Here is a 20,616-nt window from a genome sequence, read left to right on the forward strand (position 1 = left end):
TGTAAACATTAAAATCCTAAAGTGGAATGTGGAACAGCAAGTTTTGAAAAAGCAGTGTGTGTTTCGCAACCGATAACTCAGAAAAGTTGGTCTGAGACGTGTTGACCAAGAATAATCAAAGATAATCAAGAAAATCATATGAAACGCCGATATACCGGGTGGCAAAGAACTAGGACGAATTGAACTCAAACGTACCGTGGAAGTACGTGTAAAAGAAGACAGAATAAAATGAGGAAGTTAATGATTAAATATTTGAGGGTGTATGTTTTATTAATATTTTTAAGATTAATTTTTTAAGACAAGTGACCCGGAAACCATGTTAAAAAAAATCAGGGGCTGAATCAGCATGAAAAGTTCATTTTTCAAGTTCATAAAGCAGCGTATTTTCCGAAATCTCAAAAATTACGCAGCGTTGAATTTATATCTCAGATCTTAGAGTTTTCCATAGAAGACCTGAAGAATTTGGATCTTTTTAGGCAATATTCTTTGAGGTCTTTAGGGACGGACACAATGAGAATCAGTTGAAAGTCATAATTAAATTCTGTTGAAAATAAGCCAAACATTCATGTGCGATTAGTTACTGCAGTAGAAAATATTTAAAAAAATTCGCAACACAAGGTTAGAAGGATCATCTATTGTATCCGAATCTTTTTCAATAGATAAAGACTTATGTATGTATGATGTAGCTGGACTAAATATCAATCATGGAACTTCATAATGAGGACGAAAAGTTCGTAAAAAAATTGATTTTTACAGATGAAGGTGCAGATAAAAATGCATAGAATGTTCATACATGGGCTGAGGAAAATTATAATTGAATCGTTGAACCGAAAGTTTAAAGCAAAATTTGTGTGAATGTGTAGAGAGGCAGAACAAGAAATCAACTAGTTGGACTATATTTCATGCCACTAAGATTCAATAGTGAAATATACATAAATTTTTAAAGAAGCAGGTGTCTGTTTTTTAGAAAATGTACATCTTCATATTAGAAATTCCATGTAGCTACTTCAATATGAAGACCCACTACATTAATGATTCACGGACAAAAAAAAACACTTTCCGTAAAAATGGATAGAATGAGATGGGTTTGAAATGGACTATCGGATCACTCGATTTAAACCCTGCAGAATTAATATTTTTAGAGTGCGTCGTAACTTTACGCACGTCGTAACTTTGTGAAGAGAACTAATCTATACATAGAAGACACTTAATATATAACATAATATATAATAATACATAACACTTGTTATGAGTTTATAAAATTACTTATATTACAGTATTTGTTTTGGGTATGGTTAGTTGCTAGTATAAGATTGAATTTCAAATTTAATCAATCGTATTGTCCAATATTTGCGGATAGTATGCCAAATGTGCAAGCAATCGTTGATCAACCAGACAAATTATTATAAAAAATTTAAAAAAAAATCTAAATTCAAGATCCTGCAGCTCTGTTATGGTAGAGATTTCGTAAAACCGTTATGTGAACTTGATACATTAATTTTCCTGCAAAATCAGTTCTTGAAAAAAATGATTCGGGTCGTAAAATTTCAAATTGTTTGATTAAATTTCGTATCGACATTGATTTTTTATATGGTGTTCACATGTATAATAAATAATTTGAATAATCAACTTCCGCGGTTAAACTTGACCTAATTTATGGAAAAATTCGCTTTCAAAAAAGGGCAGGGTGAAAAGGTAATACTGACCACACAGCAAAATCCTCAAACCTTCTCAACCCATTTACAGTTTTAGTACAATAAAGCAAACCCACAATGATTGATTCGAGAATATGACCTCTAAACCCGCTGGTAGGAAAATAATTGTCCCGTACTGCCAGAAAAAAAGCGATAAATGCATTGGCAATAAATGTTGGACATCAGTTTATTTATTGAGTGAAGTTCGCTTAAACATTGACAATAAAACCTGGATAGTTTCCTCATTAGCCTGGGTTTAACTAGCGTGTCGGTAACTTATTTCTTATCTTAGTTATGTGGCCTAAGGAACATAGCAAACAACAGTGTATTATTAGTTTGTTTGCAATTTAAAATTGCGGTAGACGCTAACTTAAACAGTACGCACATATTGTAAGCTTAACAATATCATAGTGTAAATATTTTCAGTGATTATAACAAATTTTTTACAGTGATTCTGGAGACTCGTGAGTGACTGACCTTAGTGAAAATTTCATGCAACTTTAGTGTTTCAATTAAGGTTTCAGTAAGTCCAAACATCTGAAATAAACTTTCAAGCAAAAAATTCGTTTATATTAATCAAACATATAAGTACTTTGCTGACGGTATGATCTAAATAGATATGTTTTATTTCAGTCATTCATCAAAGCGGCTTTAACATAAATTGCTAATTTATTATATCGGGAACAGTAATTAATATCAATAGCATTCGTGGTATAAGTGTTTTTATCTAAACGTTGTATTTTCATGCAATAATTTGCTTTTCATCCAGTTATATTGTACCAATGACTTGCCAAAGAATTATTCTGTTAACTACACCTACATACAGTGGAACCTGTTCATAAAAAAGTAAGTTTTTGATAAAACTGTTGATAACGTTACATAAAACTATGTATTCACTTGTAAAATATCGTAGCATTATAATGGACTTCTTATGATCAGATCCTCAATCTTTATTTTAAAAGCTTAACGATAAATAAAAAGTGTTATTTTTGAATTAAAATTCTATAGAAAATACAAAAATAAATAAACCAACTAATGTAATTTGTGTAATAATGTTACTGTGGTAGAAGATAGAAAACTGTTTTCTTAATGTATCGTATCGAAAACGTACACTTTTAATTCGTTCGAATAAAAACGTTACAAGTTGACCAATTCTCATCGTGACTTGGAATCAGATGTTTAATGAGACATGACTTAATTAGCTGCAGTTTAATTGACATATAATTAAACTGCGCCCAGAGTTGCTAAAATAACAAAACAATGTCGGAGGACTAAATGAATGAACAGAAAGGTATTAAAAACGACGCAAAAAACCGCAAATGAACAACGATGGACGTATTTTTTTCAATTCCCTTGTATTAGTTTGCAAATAATCGAAAATTCTCCAGTATTAGTTCACCAACCATATCAGGATTAAAAAGATTAAATTTATAGGTTTCGTCTTGTTGACTTGTGATAATTGAAAATTGGCTAGTGGCTTTCTAAAATTTTGTAAGTTTTTTAATTTAAAATTATTCGTCACATATAATCACCAAGTATGTATTATAAGAATCATCTATATCAACTAAAGATAAAATTTCAATAACATTGAATCATTTAAGAAAAGTTATATGAATGAGAATGAATCACATTGTCTAAATTATTAATAAATAATTTCATCCTCTAGTAAACAATGACTTCCTTAATAAACCGCCAGCAAAGTATACTAATCGAACTGAATTGATAACGAGTTAAAAGTGTTACAGAATACCCATTATCCTTTTTGGGACGAACCCATCCACAAAAGTATATTAATGTCATTGTAAAAGCCACTGACAATAATAAATTAATTGATGGTTTTGGACTTGCAGTTATTAAAATAGAATTAGCGGTTGATGGACTTTTAGTTGTAAAATGTGTGTCGGACAATAGATAGGTTACATGACTTGTGTGCAGTGGGTGAACTACCAGTTAAATTGATACAGGTACTGCAGTTTCAGCAAAAATGGAATCTGCCAGGTAAATAAAACAGATTATGGCTTTACTTTTCAATTTTGAGTCATCAAAAACCAAGATAAACTTAAGAGTTTTCGTGCAGAATAGCTGAAGATTACACCCTATTAATATTTACATACTATACAATAAAATTTTCGTCGAATACGTGTTAAAATGTAACTAGAAATGCTGTGAAAAGTTTCGCATTTATCAGTAAATAATCAAAAAGTTTAAGACCGGTTCCTTAGCTCCCGAACTTAAAAAAGCGTGTGGTTGCAGGTAATAAAAAAGTTTTAAATAATTTTGTTAACAATCGACAAATTTACGATGTAACTTTAATTTTACAGGAATCTCGTTAAAAATTTCTAATAATTATATAATGGTTTTGAAGTCAATGCCCTTAGAAGATGTGCCTTTTGTACACCAGTTTCTACACTTTAAAAATACTTTTCAATCACTCCAGTTATTGCCAGAAGTCCCCGTCTCTGCTTTCTCGAGCTCGATTAAAAAGTTGAAAAAAATGTTTAAAAATTGTATTCGATGCTTATAGTAAACGTGAGTATCTAATTCTAATTAAAGTAAACGCTCTCATCAATCAAACACAGTAAGGAAGATCATTAAAGAAATGAAGGTTTTAGTAATGAGATGTGAAAGATGTGAAGAAATGTTTTCACTCCACATAGGAATCGTATAATTTGCAAACACGGAAAACAACAAATTTGGTCACAAAATTGAGCCAAAGGAATACAAAATTACAGGACACCTTTTTTGCTTTTACTACACTTTTACTAAAGAGTTTGGAAAATCGGTCTGGTCGGATACGATTCCTTTAAACAACTTAATAAAATTTAGTATTTTGTGTATGCTAAATCTAGATGATATTTAGCATTAAAAGACTTGCGAGCATTTCTAATTTTATAATTATTTAACGCTGTTTACGTAAAAAACTTTTTAAAACATTAAAAATTACCCAATTTTTTACATCTTTTAATACTGAAATATCCATGTCAATAATCATTAAAATTGAAAATATGATTATGTATTCGTTTTTTGCACAGTACGATTTATAAATTACTTTATTAAGTTTGATCTATAAATATTTGTAATATACAAGGTGATTTCAAATTGATCCCAAAAAACGGAGTGTTCTAGGACAACAAAAAAGTTTAACAAAATATTTTCGTTTCAATTTCTGTCGGCAAGAGATTAAAAATAAAATGAAAAATCTGTTTTTTAAACATTATTTCTCGATTTCGGTTTAGATTCCGCATTTTCTCTGATTTTAAGTTCGTCAATTCAAAGAACCGAATTACCAATTGAATGGTTGAATTGAATTAAAACGTCTTCTCTGATATGAAAAATGTCTCTGATCTAAAAATCTGTATTGTATAAAGTGTTCATTGTGGGTTTCAAACAACGAATTACCGAATTTATTTGTTTTTTCGACACTACCAATAATAATTTAAGGAAGCTTTTAATAATCTAATTTGCGCGTCTAATAATAAGTCTAGAAAGCATTTCTAAACGATGTTGAACGGTCTTCTTAAAGTGTTCAGCCTTTTTCACATAGAGAATTAAACAAGAAATAGTTTTTTTCATCGAAATAAAATTTAGATGAAGTGCTTTTATTTACAGACATAGTGTAGAACTTTTTTTTGCAGAAATTCCTTATTGCTTCAAGGTCACAGGCTAACAAATTATAGAAACTTTCTATCTGAACGGATTATTTAAGTGTAATTAGGTTATTTTTTAAATGTTTCCTAAATTTCGCTATTTAATAAATAAAGAATAAATCGAGTAAAAAATAAAAGCAGTTATTTCGAAAAGTTTACACCACGTTCAAGAAGTAACACGAAGTTGTACGAAAATGTACTAATCTTATCAGAATATTTCTGAAAAAATGCAATGTTTACTTTTTACGAACTTATTTTTTATCTTTGTAGAAACGTGTGAAAGTTCAGATAAAGTAGAGACAAATTACATGTCAATTAAATGATTTATGATAGTGCATTCACATTCGGTTCTAAGAATTTTTCACATTACCGAGAATGAATAAATGTATTGAAGTTTATATTTTCCTTTTAAGAATACATAGTGCTCAAGAATATACCGTATTTTCATTCACTACATTTTCGAAATATGGAAACAAGTAACATTTCACTCGGTAAATGTTACATCTGTTACTTAATTTTCAGTGGTGTAAAAATGGGCGTTCTAGCTCAAAGTGTTCCTGAAATGTGAGAAAAAAATCGTAAATCAATCAGGTCTAATCAGAGACTTTTTGATTGATATTTGTTGGAATTTCAAGAGACCTATGGATTAAGTAGTTTTAAAGCAGCATAACCATTGACAAAATAAATCTTAGGATATTTTGTTCACATTTTCGCAAAATCTGTAATATTCAAAGTTCGCGTTTAGGTGTGAAAACCGCCGATATTTTCCAACTAAGGAAAGAGTTAGGAAACGGCTTTCTGAGAGATTGAGATAAATTATTGAGATAATTTCTATCTACTGTTAAAAGAAAATATTAAGTTAAAAATCATCCTGCGTACTCTATACGAAAAACTTTAAAACTTTCAGCTCTGGGAATTTTGGTAGCAAAAAAATGCTTTTCTTCAAAACCACTAATCCATCATCCATTTTCTGGCTAGAAATTTGTAGGAATGTTGTTCAAGATGTGCTTTTTGAACCATTTTAGGGCACTTTGTCACTGCTGGCCAAATATTAAAATTGACCGCAATCGAATTATAAATATTTCGACTGAATTGTCGAGTTTATATGTGAATCATACATTTATATGTCGTTTTAGTGGCAATTAATTTGAGTAGCTGTCCACTGACTATTAGCTAAAAGCTAAAAGCAAAAGCAAAAAAAATTCTATAAATTAATTTTAAATTGAGAACATTTTGGAATATCCAACTAAGCAGCTGGAAAACATTTGTCCCTGTACTAAACGCTCCACAAGCAATATCCATGAACTTGGAGAAAACCAGCGCATGTCTCTAGTATTTAGGTAAATTGTCCATTTTTCATCCCCTCGGTAATCCTGAAAAGATCGGCATTTCCTGCTGCAAAACTGCAGCATAGGCATAGTCAATTTGAAGATTTAATCAATACCACAGCGCATTTCAAGTGAATTATGTCGGTTTCAGCTTGTTCTACCCCATCAAGGTAAAATGCTTTTTTTCATTATTAGTAGGTCATGTTGAGGTTATATGGATTGTTATGATTTTCCAAACAGGAAGCATGCTGTGCATGCCTGTAACTGTATCGGAGGCAGTTTTAATTATAAGGACAAATTTAATGAGAAAATTGCATAAAGTGCAGGAGCCTGTATATGCCAAACGTTTCAAAACTTTTTCTAAATTTAATTCTTTCGGTTTTATTCATCTTTTTGAAGGTTCCCAATTTTTTTTCCGCGGTTATTTCGCTGGGGGAATTTTTTATTAATAACATACTGAATGATGATCTAATGATCAAAGTCTTAAGAACATTGAAAATACAACTACTTAATTTCCATTCGCCATTGCATCGACACTAATTTAGGTTTAAACAATTTTGATTCAGTTCAAATCTGAAGGAAAGCTTGCTCATTCAATAAATTTGTGCACAAAAGGAATTAATGTTTCTTTTAAACTCCATTAGTCTGTCCATTCGTTTTGTCTTGTCTCAACTTTGGCGCAAAAATTGGTGAACGTCCATTTTTTCTCTGATCATTTATTTATTTTTTCATGTAATCGTTTGTTTGTAAATTCAACTAAGTTTGTTTTATATTGTTGTATTGTATTGTGTAATGTGTTGAGACGCCATACGCGAAATAAATAAATATCTAATCATATTTATAATTCTTAGTGAAATTATCATTCATATTTCAATTAATACAAAAGTTGGTCTGTACTGTTAATTAGTGCTTGAATTGAAACAAATAAAATTAACAGCAAAGTTAGCAAACAAGTTTAAGCAATGGTATAAAATTTGAAGAGGGGATGTTTTTTCCGCCCATTAATAATACAGTAATTTATTTAAAAAGTATGCTTGCATTCGGTTCTTATTTTTGACCATCGCCTAGGACGATAATTCATCTTTATAACTATAACATCTTGTTTGCTTTCCTTTATTTCAGAAAATTATAATTTGAGTGGGAGCATATGTAATTTATGTATTATTTTGTGTCATTTTCAGTCTGAAAAACTTGTTTTCAGTTACTTAGGTACCTGAAATTAGTGACTCCTATTATTTTATCGACTCATCTTGCTTAATTCTTAAAATTTGTGGATAGAACTACTGCAAAAAAGGCTCGTTAATAGAGAGTTTACGCAATGATATAAAAATGATGCATTATATAACTATAAGCGCAGCAAAAGTATAGTCAGTTAATTGAAACATTAACATTTTTTCTCGTTTGATTAAACTCATTGTAACCCTGTTAACAATTTATAGGTCAATAGCAAATTCCTTTGCTGTACTGCAAAAAATGGCAATTACATTTTAACATAAAACCCAATTAATTTACGTAACATCGATTGGAAAGTTCCAACCACGAGACAAAGAAACTTAGCAAATGGCCGCACACTAAAATAATACCCGATTAGTAAATTCGTTCACTAATTAATGAAACAAAAATAAGTATAAAAATTGACGTAAAATATCAATATTCACATTTCTTAATCAATTATTCTAAATTAAATATAATGCTCTCTGTATTATTCTTGATGGCAGCAAAGCGACTTTCAAAACTTGGCTTTTATCGCGTAAAAGCAAGCATCAAAGCTTGAAATGCTCAAACTATGTAACGCTTGGACTAAAGCCAAATTCTACAATCAAGTATTCCTTATCTTTAAAAAGTTTTACTAAGTAGATAATTTTCCATTTTCCTTTAAAAATAGGTTGCCAACGAGTAAATTGTCACGAAAAACCAACACACCATAAAGCTGTGTGCTAAAAGTAACCTGATTAAAATTGAGTATTAATCTACCATGAGTTACACCACGGGTAATGGTTATACAACAAACACCTACAATCCAAACGAGAAAACAATGACTTGTTTCGCAACATTAAACGAGAGCTTATCTCGTAAGTAAAAAACATTCATAAACGAAAATATTATAAATCTCTCTGAACAAGGGCATAAAATTTGTAAATATTTGATCATATCTTGAAACCCCATGGATTTTAAGTTCGAATCATTCACCTTTTGAGATGCTTCGAACCAATTGTCAAATGAAAAGTATGCTGGTAACAGTTTTTATGTTAATAAATAAGTAAGCAAGCTTTTGCGTGTAATTAAAAAAGAATTAAATGGACAATATAGTGTGAAATAAGCAGACAGTTAATAAAGCAACGCAATGAACCTAATTATTAAAAACATTTTGAACGAGGAGCCACCTTACTAGTCACTTTCAATTAAACGTTGCTTATTGTATTAACTCGATGATAACGAATTTTTAAATCAAACATCAAATCATCCCAACTTTCAGTATCGTTTATTTCCGTTACTATTTCCAGCCCAACAATAACCAAATAAGTATTAATTAAATCTAATTAGATTTTTCAAACACCATTTGCTAGCAGAAGTGGCATGTTCACTGTTTAGATATAGGTACTTTTTCGCGATAATTATCATGCTCGGTGAAAGCAGAAAATGTTACAAATGAACGATCAAGGATCGAGGAAACTAACATTTTCTTAATTAAACCCATTAGATTGTGGTTCAATTTATTGTAGACATTTTTATTGAACGGCATTTTCAATATTTCGTGCAAAATGTAGTTAATACGTATCCTAAAATATTGATAATTATGCTAATGAATCTACATGAAGCAGTTTTTAATGAGAAATTAAAACGCGTTTTATGTCGTTGATACATCAAAAAAATATATTAATGAGCAAGAACAACATTAAACTTTTTTAATGCCGAGTACCAAGACCACATTCATAACAATATTAAATTATGTAAAGTATCGCTATGCTCATGGCAAGAGAACCGTCGCAAAAAAGTTTTAACGTTTAAAGAAGGAATTAAATAACGATCAATATTGTTAAGAATTCAAACGCGAGGAAAATTATTCAAAATCTTAGTTAAAGTTAAAAGAACTGCCTTCATCTGTATTTATTTACATATTCTGGTTGCGGATGAACGTCGTTTTTGAAACATTTACTCGCAAATTACATAAATCCATGCACAGGGCGTTCATTTAATTATAGGCGTTAGTTGACAGTTTTTCGCTAACCATCCACAAAAAAATTGTAGGATAACATTTAAAATGAATAAAACATGCACAGGGCGATCATAATGAAAAAGCACATTTATTTGAATAGAATTTGCTATCAACAAATATCGCCTGCTTTAGGTACGCTATTTACATACATTGATTTCTTCTCTATGTCTAGATCTATTTTCTTTCTCAGTATGCAAGTATTTATGTTTGAATATCGACATTTCAAACATGATTTTTCCATTATTTTTAATTACTTTTAATGGAATATCCTATATCCAACAGGTTGTCTAATTGCGCTTCTAATACCAAAGAAAGTACAAAAATTCATGTATTGCAGCTGCAGGAAATCCTATTAGCTGATATTATTAGATAATAAATCCATTAAAAAATGCTAAAAATTAATTGAAAAAGTCGGCATTTAGACCTAAAATACTTTGTGCAAACTATGACCATCCTTAAGTTCTGAAGAACCAACAACACCGCTTTAAAAGATATGCACGAAGCAAAAACTGTTTTTAGAAGTTTCAACATAAAATTTGAAAAATTTGCAGATTAAGAAGAAACAAATGCAAAATCATAGTCGCATTACGGTCATCAATTTTTCTGAAAAAAATGCACGCTTTTAACAAAAAATAATATTTTTCATCGGTCTTATTTGTTATAGTACTAAAAGCACTTCTCAATATTCACAAAAAAACATCATTCAATTATGAAGCACAGAAAAACTGATGAAACACTCCTATAATTTATTTGATTTTTGAATAAATATACGTAAATTTCAATTGCTTTTTGCTATATAAAATATGATCGAAAATTTCATAATTTTTTAGTCCTTCGTCTTGAGAGAGAAATTTTTGAAATTTGGCTGGAGAAAGAACATATACTATATTAATATTTGGTATGCAAAATATTGTCTTTCAAATTACAGAGCGGTCATAATAATCGCGCAAATTAACGTATTTTCAAACTCCAAAATATTACTTTTTAACTATTTTTCCGTTGATTAAGTAATTTGGTCATTTCAAATTGCATGTTATACGTGTTAACCCACACCGAAAATATGGGGTATTTTAATGTATATTATTTAATTTTTAAGCCTATCTTTGCACTCAATATTGTTAAATTACTATTAAATTAGTATTATATTATTTAACAATAATTTAACAATATGCAGGGTTTTTCATTAAAATAGTGAAATTTTTAGCTTCAAAATACGTTAATTCGGACGATTATTTTTATAATAATCGCCCTGTAGTCTCAAAGACACAATATTTAGGAATAAGGTATTACTTGCTCAATTGTTTTAGCTTTGCTTTCCAACTTATCGCCGCGACTTTCCACAAGTATAAAACTAATCGCCAAATAGTTTTGTGCAACTACTTTCTTTGTCGTTTTATCAAATTTCGACACGAAAGCCGATAGAACAGTACTTCCCATTTCCGTTGCAATTGCCAACTATTGCCAAATAGGAAATAAAGTATAATTAAAATTTACTCGAAAAATTACGCTCTTTTTAATGATAAACACCTTTTCACAGTAGTAATTAGCTTGTTCAGTGAAATCAGAAAAGCTACTAAAGTTCAAGTCAAAAACACGGTTTATGAAAACGGAAATTGTACAACAGTTCAAATGTCTTCACTGATACGTTAAACTTCATCATCAAAATTTAGAAGAAGAAAAGTTATTAAATTTAAATAAAAATAACTAACAGAGTAAGTATTTTTCATTAACACAAAAATATATTATTTCTAATATCTATAGATAAACTTGTATTACCATGACGCGTATGATTAAGATGATACTGCCCGGCTTCATCTATCACAGACAAAAGCCACCAAAAAAGTTTTAAAAATTCCTGATGATTCCAGCTTCGCAGTTTTATAAATCGATGTTGAAAATCGTCATCCCAATTTAAATTAGCCAACATTTCGCAAGCCAGGCAGATTAATCGTTCACAGTAGAATCATGTGGCACCTGATCTAGCTAATCAAAAACTATGACTATGAAGAGTGGTACCGGTTGTTTGGTTACACATGGGCGCTAACACGGAACCAAGAATGGAAAGGCAAAACAAAACGGTCTCGCTATTTTGTCTAGTTCAAAACAAAACTTTAACGGTTACGCTGGTGTTGTTTTATTTTTGCGAAGAAAAACTGGAGTGAAAATGCTAGTGGATTGTCTACTTGTGGTGTTAGTATTGATGTATTTTTTAGGGGGTTTTAGATATGAAAAGATTCTGTGCGTGTAAATTTATTGAGAATTTTGAGAATTTGAAAAAAATTACAGCTTCTCTTCAAGAAAATTGCAAAGAAATGTTCAGAAAACTAAACTATTGTATGCCGACAAACATCTACTAAGAAAAGGAACCTCTTAAAAAAATGTTTGGTCTTAAAATTATATTTTAAAATCCACAGTGAGTATAGTCAATGAACCAGGAAATCAAATAAAATTTCTCTTCGATGGTTCTCCTAAGCTCAACGATTTGCCTTCATGAATATTACAAAAATTAACAGTAAAACAACAATATATAAAAGTGTTAGGGTTTGCTGATATAGCTTTAAACTGGTGGTTTCAAAACGCCGGAAAAAAAATATTTTCCACGACGTTTAAACACGAAAAATTCCAGTTTGAACAAATGTCAGTAAATCCTAACTCTGGTTGGGCTATTAAATATATTACAAACTGTTATTTTCATAAGAACGAGGATCTATAATTTTAATCAAAAAAAGTATAAAAATTAGCTTCAGACGTTATTAAATCTAGATGAAAAATGTAATCCCAATTTACAGCTTTCTAATAAAATACTGTGTATTTTAAATACCGAAATTTTCAATAAAAGCATATTTTATTGTCATGCAACTGCTTGAGGAAGAAAAGAACATTCAGTCATTAAATAACTTGTTTTTTGCAGGAAAGCTTTACATGGAAGATCGCGTGTCTGTTTGTATAATGCGTCGTAAATAAAAACTTACAATTATCTACATCATTATAATGGAACATATGAATTTATTTTACGTGACAATTTCTCCACTTATGCATATATGCCAGCTAGCTTTTCATTGAGTTTGTTCGTCAACTATTTAACCGAAAATTATTCTTCTGCATGCAAAGTCTTCCAAATTTAGTTCTAATCACAATACGTTCATACATTCACTTTAGATAAATTTATGATTATGAGTCTTTAATTTTTTTCAGGCGAAAATCCACTTTTCCTGGATCATTGACTGATTTGCATCGATTCAGGAAAACCGCTCATGGTCATGATGGGTCGAGCAGAATCGTCATGGTACGAAAAACTGATCAACGAACATTTGCCTCCATGAAAAATGGAGAGGTAAGAAGAGCGCAAGGTTCCTAAATCCTATCGGATATTTGTTAAAAGATGAAAATATAAAATAATAAAAAGTAACAAGAATAGTTCGCAAATAACCCAAAGTTAACAAGCGCTTGTAAGTAATTCAGTTTCATCAGCTTATTACGGCATTAAGCTGAATGAAATTGTTTAAAAAAAGTCAACTGTTGAAAACTGCTGTTTGCAACTTTAGTACCAACGAGTGTTGCCATATTAGAACACGATCAACAAAATCCGATTCAAGGAATTGACTTATTGACGAAATCAAAATAGCTTAATCATCCTGGTAACTTGTCAACAATTAATCAATTAAACTATGTTTAAATACGATTTAATGTCTTAAAAATTTAAAGGCACAAGTGTTATCGAGCGAATTATACGTGCAAAAAATAAGATATCTATTTGTTAAAAATATATCTCCGTATTTAATAATAATTCATATTCTATGGGGAGTAACTGTAATTAAGAATCCAACTATAACCGTTTCTTTTTAGACAATTACCAATGATGTGAAACTAACATTTGGTTGAAAAATACGTTATTTATCAATTAAACTGAAATTTCTACTTGCAGAGACACTAATCCCGTTTAGGCCTAGTGGATTAACGCATAGAAATTACAATGGGAAACGTATCCATCGCTTATCTATTGGAAAACAGAGCTAATAAACATCGGTTGTTAATGAGTTGATCAATTTATGACAATTTAAATATGTTCGTGAAAACGAAATTGCTTTTAAAAACATGCTGAAGGATACGCTTATGAAAGAAAATAGAACATGGCAAATATGTATGAACTGTATTGCAAATTAACATCTTTAATGCTTTAGTGTATTTTCTTATGTAAATTTTTTTTCAAATTTGTATTAAAAAGTAAACGAGACTAACACTAACCAACGCAATAAATTTAAACTAACTCTAAATTAAACGAATTATTAAATTTAAAATCGCAAAGGGATAAGTTGGTTGCATCGTGTAGTGGACAAATTTGATAAGATAAATATTGGGAAAGCGTATTAAGCAAATGCATTAACTAAATATGTAATGTATTTTTGGTGTTCTGATGGAACATACTGAGGGCAATTCTAAGCTAAATTTTAGATACGTACAATGACAACCTGAAGTGTACAAGACAATAAAAAACTGGAATCGCGTTTTTTAGTACAAATGTCTAGTAATGAAACAAACAGCAATATCTAATAGATGTGATGTGACACCATTAAATTTCTACAAATTTACTATTACTGATGTACGGATTAACAAAATGATAAAAACCTATTACAGTAGGCATTCTAAGATATCCTTCTGATTCATTTCTGATATACATATAGGGATATCAAAATATTTAATAAATATTCTTCCGTTAATCCTAATCAACAAAACCCAACTGCAAAAGAAATATGTTGTTTAATCCAGCAAAACTAATTGACTGGCAAAAGACATACTAAAAAGATTTTGCGAATCAAGTCAAGGAATATTTAGTACTTTTTTGTGAACTGAAAAGCCGTCAGTTTTGCCTGAAATTGTTCGGCTTATGTTGCGCCCTGTAGCTTGAAATAAAAATCCATCCTAATCCCTAAACAAATTATCCGTTACTCATTTAACTTTATATCCACCGTGAGTAAATTTTGATATCTAATCTTCAACAATTCCGCAAATTATTCCCTCCCTTTTAGATAATATATTAATCGATAATATAAAGGTCCTCACACAATAATTTCCAGATAGGTGGATGCTTTGGTGTCTGTGGTAGTTTTGAATAATATTAATTTTGCCTGCAACTGGTGAGTGTGAGTAATTATTTTGTATGACTTTGGAAGTTAAGTTAGAAAATTTCAAAAGTCTCAGTTTAAGCAGCCGGAAGTAAAACACTTTTTCAATCCTTATTAGAAAGAATTAGAACAGTTTACAGATAATAAAACAAAACAAGTTGGAATTTAAAATGCTCTTTCGTAATTTTGTTGCCACTTTCTTGCCCTTTTTAAATTTCAATCACTTTTTTGTATCCCACAAGTGTATATAATAAAGAAAGTTACAATTTAAATGTCTGTATTTTAGTAACAGACCTCTTATACTACGCTTAAACACTACTAATAGCGAATATTGGATATTAATTATTTAATTAAGGAACTTTTTTAAAAAAAGTTTACTAGTCAGATAACGGGTTCCTTTTTAACTAAGAACAACGCGTGTCCAACTCATTACATACTTGTATATCCATGATAATGTGGCAATATTGCCACTCCTCAAAAATTTTGTTGTAACTAATGGAATAAGCGACTTAAAAGCTGGATTATTTCTTAACAATGTTAGTAAAATTTTGCTGATTTGCTAGTTTTCCCATTTTTAACGACTTCTGATTTAGTTTAATGGTGCAACTTAAGCATATTTTTCAATTTATAGTAACTCTATTACAGCACAAAACTCGTTCGTATACTAAACGAAATTGCGTGCAAGAGTGCTAATCACTTAATGCTTTAATGATAAATCGATTAATAGATATACTGGATATCGTTGGTAATAAAATTTCATCTAAAAGGCCTTCAAATAATTGTGCTTAGCTTTTGTGCGATCCTATTTATGTAAATACTACCTTCTGTTGATTCCAATGCAGCTTAGGTCCCTAATATAATAATAAAAGTGACAATAAATCTAAGTAAATCAGAAAAACCTTCAGTACAAATTATGCAATACAATAAAAATTACATATGCAGCAACGACAACTTGTGCTTCCGCCTTTAATAAATGCTGTTAATAAATTGAAAGCATCAATTCAAACATCCGACGGGAAATGCAAATTACGGGTCAATGCAGGTAAATCACGATCGTTTATTTAAACAGCAGTTATTTGCAATATTAAAGTAGGAAAATATCTGAAATGTTTTGCTTGTATTCTCAGTTTTCTACAAAATGCAGTTTCTCTAAAATCAAAATCTCTAAGAACCAGTGAGATGTGAGAAATTAGCCAACATACGGCCGCAACACAGGAGATGTTTAATTTTCTATGGTCTACTGTGAAAGAAATCAGCCATGCAATTGGAAATTTTCAAGCAATTCATTCGAACAGTGTCATGCACTTACAAAACGTCTCTCTAATTGGACATTTCGTCAAATTAATTAAACCTTGAAACAAAAAAAAATGTACAATAAATGTGGAGTAAGAAGCCTGAACTGCGGGTTGAAGCATTTATCTGTTGAAAATTAGCTGTGATTGTCACGTAGTCATAAAACATAACACCATCACCTAAGTAATCAGTGAAAACCGATTAGTTTAGACAATTTGGATTATATTTTTTATTAATTGAAAAGCACTTGAACTAATGCTTCTTAAGTTTTCCTTACATAGATATTTAAGCATTAAAAGCTTATAAACTCTGATCAAGAATAATTTATAGAATTTTAATAGTCGAGATTGAAACTCCAAGATTTAAATGAGTTACAGGATCACCCTGTATACAGAGCGAGCGCATCAGAATGACGTTACCATTTTTTTACTCAATTTTTCAACGAACTAATTTTTCAGACGAATTTAACATTTTCCACTCACACCAAGCTAGTTAAAAATAGGGCAAAAATCGTCATTCTTGGTAGCAAAATCCTCACTTAAAACTGATTGTAAGATAATTTAATATAAGGTTTTATCGGAACTCGTGAGCAGAATATCACCACAAAATAAGGCTCAACTGGTTGTAAGAGATCCAAAATTCTAGCATTTCATAAGTAAAACTATTTAGCTGCAACAACCATGAAGGGCTCAATAAATCCTTCTAAACTTCACCTTAAAACATTTGCGCATTAATATGAAACGCCGCGTATTTTAATCTTGCAGGAACCAACATTGGAAACGGTTACAAGAGAAACAATCGAAACGTTCCGAGGGCAAAGAACTGAATGTAAAGTCACTACTGAGAAAAAGGATTTCGAGCACAAGTGCCACCCTGATATCGCCAGAGCACTTGCAGAAAAAATCACAAGAAGCCCCAATAAGCCAACGAGTATCAAGGTAAAATATTAAATAATTGGTTAATTCATTAATAGGCAACGACTAATTTTTCAGAAACCGCTCCATCGGAAAATGGACTTTCAAACTGAATGTCTGCAAGCCCACAATGAATATCGCAGGAAGCATGGAGTCCCACCTTTAAAGTTGGATAAGGAGATTTGCAAGTTTAGCCAGCAATGGGCCGACCATCTGATCAGGAAAGGAGCTTTAGTGCATAGCAATAATCGGGACTATGGCGAGAATATTTTTATGATGCAATCGTCGAATCCCAATTTCACAGTATCTGGGAGAAAAGCTGTGGAAAGTTGGTGAGTAGCACGCAAGCACTCATTTATAGAAAATCTAAAACTACTGCAATTGCAAATCTGGCAGGTATGATGAGATAAAGCTGCATAAGTTTGGCATGGAGCCCCAAAGTCTGGCTTCTGGACATTTCACCCAAGTCATATGGAAGGAGTCTAAGCAGCTAGGCGTGGCTTTTGCAAAAATGGGAGGAAAAGTGGTTGTAGTTGCGAATTATTATCCACCTGGAAATATGATTGGGAGTTTTGACGAAAACGTTCCACCACCTGGAGGACTGTCCCCCAGCTACAACAACAACAACAATAACACTATAGAATTACCAAGTAAGCTGCTAAAATACTGAATTTTAACATTGAAATTACTTCGTTTTGTCAAATTCAAACCGTATATTTTGTGTCAAAACCATCTAAACTCTGTTTTATATTTATTAGCTCAACTCGGTCGCTTATCTCTCAGCTCTAAAAGCTCCACTCGAGATCTGCGCTCAGTGACCGAAGGAGACTTTGAGGACGACTTTCTCAACGCGCACAACAAATATCGAAAAAGACACGGTGTTCCCCCATTGAAATTGGACAAAAGCCTTTGCAAATACGCCGAAGAATGGGCGAAGCATCTGGCTTCGAAAAATATTCTGGAACATCGACCTGAAAGCAACTATGGGGAGAATATTTACTGCCTCTATACATCAGATCCAAGCTTCAGAGTCAATGGAAACACACCAGTAGATAATTGGTAAGAACTATTTTTTGCCAAAATACATGATTTTATTTCGATTTGAATGCACAGGTACGAGGAAATCAAAGATCACCCATTCAGTCGTGAACCAAGTACTTTGAAATCCGGTCATTTCACGCAAGTGATCTGGAAATCCAGCGAATCTCTTGGTGTGGGTGTTGCAAAATCAAGCCAAGGTAGCATCTACGTGGTTGCTAACTATTCCCCTGCCGGAAATTTTGTGGGACACTATGTAGAAAACTGTCCTCCCCTCAAACCTACATTTTACGATTCAATTCCGGATATGGCGCAAAACGCAGCTCAAGCCGCTTCAGATCCAAAGCAGAAAAACGATGAACTTGATATTAGAAGTTTTGCTAAAGATGCTCTTCAAGTTCATAACGAATATAGACGAAAACATGGGGTTCCACAGTTGGTGCTAAACTATGAAGTAAGACTTTACAAATGTAGATGTAGATGTAATCGACATTGTGCGGGCAGTTTCAAAAATTTTACGTCATTTTTACAGCAGATTTGAAATTCAGAAACCCTTTAAGAAAAAAAATTCAAAAATCATAGTTAAAAATAGTAATTCAATTTTTCGTATAATTAATATGAATAACTGATGAGTTTTGAAGAAAATCGAAACCCAAAAAGGCTTTAAATTATATCAAATGTGTGTAAATGTTACACGCTCTCCCTCTAACTCTAATTATTATTGTATCAAGAGATAAACTGAACACTCACATTTAACGGAGCTTTGCGTCAAAATGCAAATGCTTCGACTTTTTAATGTAAAAAGCAACAAATAAAACAGAATTGCATGTCGATAAAAATGTTAATTCATGTTAAGCCACAATTGATTTGTACATCTCGAATTAAATTTCTCCCAAAAGCTCAAACATTACTCCACCAAATTAAAATGTTTTAAGTAAAAAACCTAACTCGAAATTACAATTTTTCAGATCTCCAAATATGCACAAGAGTGGGCTGAAACGTGTGCACGCACTACCAGCCTACAACATCGAGCAAACAACCAATATGGAGAAAACATATTCTCAATGTACTCTTCGGATTATAGTTATGTACCAACTGCTCGCGATGCTGTGAAAGAATGGTACGATGAAATCAAAAAGCACTCATACAACAGATCGAGAGTTCCTCAAGAAAGTTTACACTTTACCCAAATTATCTGGAAAGACAGCAAAGAGTTGGGAGTGGGAATTGCGAAAAATGCAAAGGGTCAAACTTATGTTGTGTGCAATTATCATCCGAAAGGCAATTACGTGGGGCAATTTGATGAAAATGTACCTAAACCTTTGCCTTGACGAGCTTTTCGTAAACCAAAGAATGTGAGTTTTCTATTGGCACACGCAACCCTCTAGCACATGATTCTTGAATTACTTTTAATTAAATTAATACATTCCAGTTTTGATGCCAAAGAACTGTTTATGGTGCCTATTTGAATCGATTAATAGGAATTGTTGTAACTAAACTGCGATATATCATAAGAAATCGGTTGTTACTCAATAAGATCGAAATCAATGCAAGCATAGTAAATTCACTATCATATCTTTTTGATACCCAAGTATCAATGTTTAGTCCTTGAGACTGAAGATTCATATCCACTTTGAAGCGTTAAAGATTGTGTACGAAAAGCTAAAGCCGTCCTTTTAAACAAATAATATCACCCTTGTACAAACATTATGTGAAATATACACAATTTTCAATCATTTCCGACAAATGCAATCAGTATTTCATTTAGTGGTAACAATATCTTCTAAAGGCTGCTCCATTGGCAAAATCTCCATCAGTCTAATTATTTTATATCAATTAATCAACGATATAAAGACATTTTGCCTGTGGAATAGCCATAATAAACTGTTCTAGCAATTGTGGCATTTGAGAAAATATTTACCTAGGTAATGAATATTAGTGATATAGATACACTTAAATCATTTACATTCCTGTCCAGTATTTAGAAATTGAAGACTGTTGAAAAATGTTATAACATAGGAAATAGCAAAATATGTCAATAAATTAGATCATTCCACGTACATATTTTAGATAAACTTAATCATTTTGTACCTTTACACTGTTTCAAGTTTGCATTTTTCGAATAGTGATATATTTATGCATTGTAGCGTTAATAATACTATTAAAATAAAGTTGTTATTCAAGGAGGTGGTGTTTGATTCATAGTTCTTTAAATCATTGTGTCCAAACAGTATTATTTTGTTAGCTAATACGTGAAATTGGACGTGTGGAACTTCGGCTAAAAGCGTAAGAAAACCGGCAAACTTAAACATTTATAAACGCCCAGTAAATATTAAATGTAAAGTGGGATAATATTCAATTA

At 31.3% G+C, this 20,616-nt stretch overlaps 1 protein-coding gene across 9 annotated transcripts; it reads left to right on the forward strand.

Moving 5' to 3' along the window:
* The first annotated feature begins 1,883 nt into the window (after window positions 1–1,883).
* LOC109533085 lies at window positions 1,884–20,438 on the forward strand. Of its 9 annotated transcripts, none has more exons than XM_019898311.2 (10): window positions 1,891–2,084; window positions 2,144–2,217; window positions 3,432–3,692; window positions 13,082–13,220; window positions 17,067–17,240; window positions 17,295–17,548; window positions 17,613–17,866; window positions 17,975–18,275; window positions 18,330–18,708; window positions 19,223–20,438. In XM_019898311.2, the coding sequence occupies exons 3-10, from the start codon at window positions 3,679–3,681 to the stop codon at window positions 19,583–19,585; spliced, it is 1,878 nt and encodes a 625-aa protein (XP_019753870.1). In that variant the 5' UTR covers window positions 1,891–2,084; window positions 2,144–2,217; window positions 3,432–3,678; the 3' UTR covers window positions 19,586–20,438. The 9 variants fall into 9 exon arrangements, with proteins under 9 accessions (XP_019753869.1, XP_019753871.1, XP_019753870.1 ...); XM_048667937.1 differs by having other exon boundaries at window positions 3,545–3,692; XM_019898310.2 differs by having other exon boundaries at window positions 1,884–2,217.
* The last annotated feature ends 178 nt before the right edge of the window (window positions 20,439–20,616 follow it).

This window comes from Dendroctonus ponderosae, unplaced genomic scaffold, assembly GCF_020466585.1.
Source record: "Dendroctonus ponderosae isolate FM_Combo_2020 unplaced genomic scaffold, Dpon_F_20191213v2 Dpon_F_20191213_61, whole genome shotgun sequence".
Taxonomy (NCBI): Eukaryota; Metazoa; Arthropoda; class Insecta; order Coleoptera; family Curculionidae; genus Dendroctonus; species Dendroctonus ponderosae.

Excerpts from the sequence above, each read along its gene's own strand:
- LOC109533085 (XM_019898309.2), top strand. The coding sequence starts at position 12,051 with ATGCTAGTGGATTGTCTACTTGTGGT. Across the intron at positions 17,241-17,294 it reads ATAAGCCAACGAGTATCAAG|AAACCGCTCCATCGGAAAAT; the intron begins GTAAAATATTAA and ends CTAATTTTTCAG. Across the intron at positions 18,709-19,222 it reads AGTTGGTGCTAAACTATGAA|ATCTCCAAATATGCACAAGA; the intron begins GTAAGACTTTAC and ends ACAATTTTTCAG.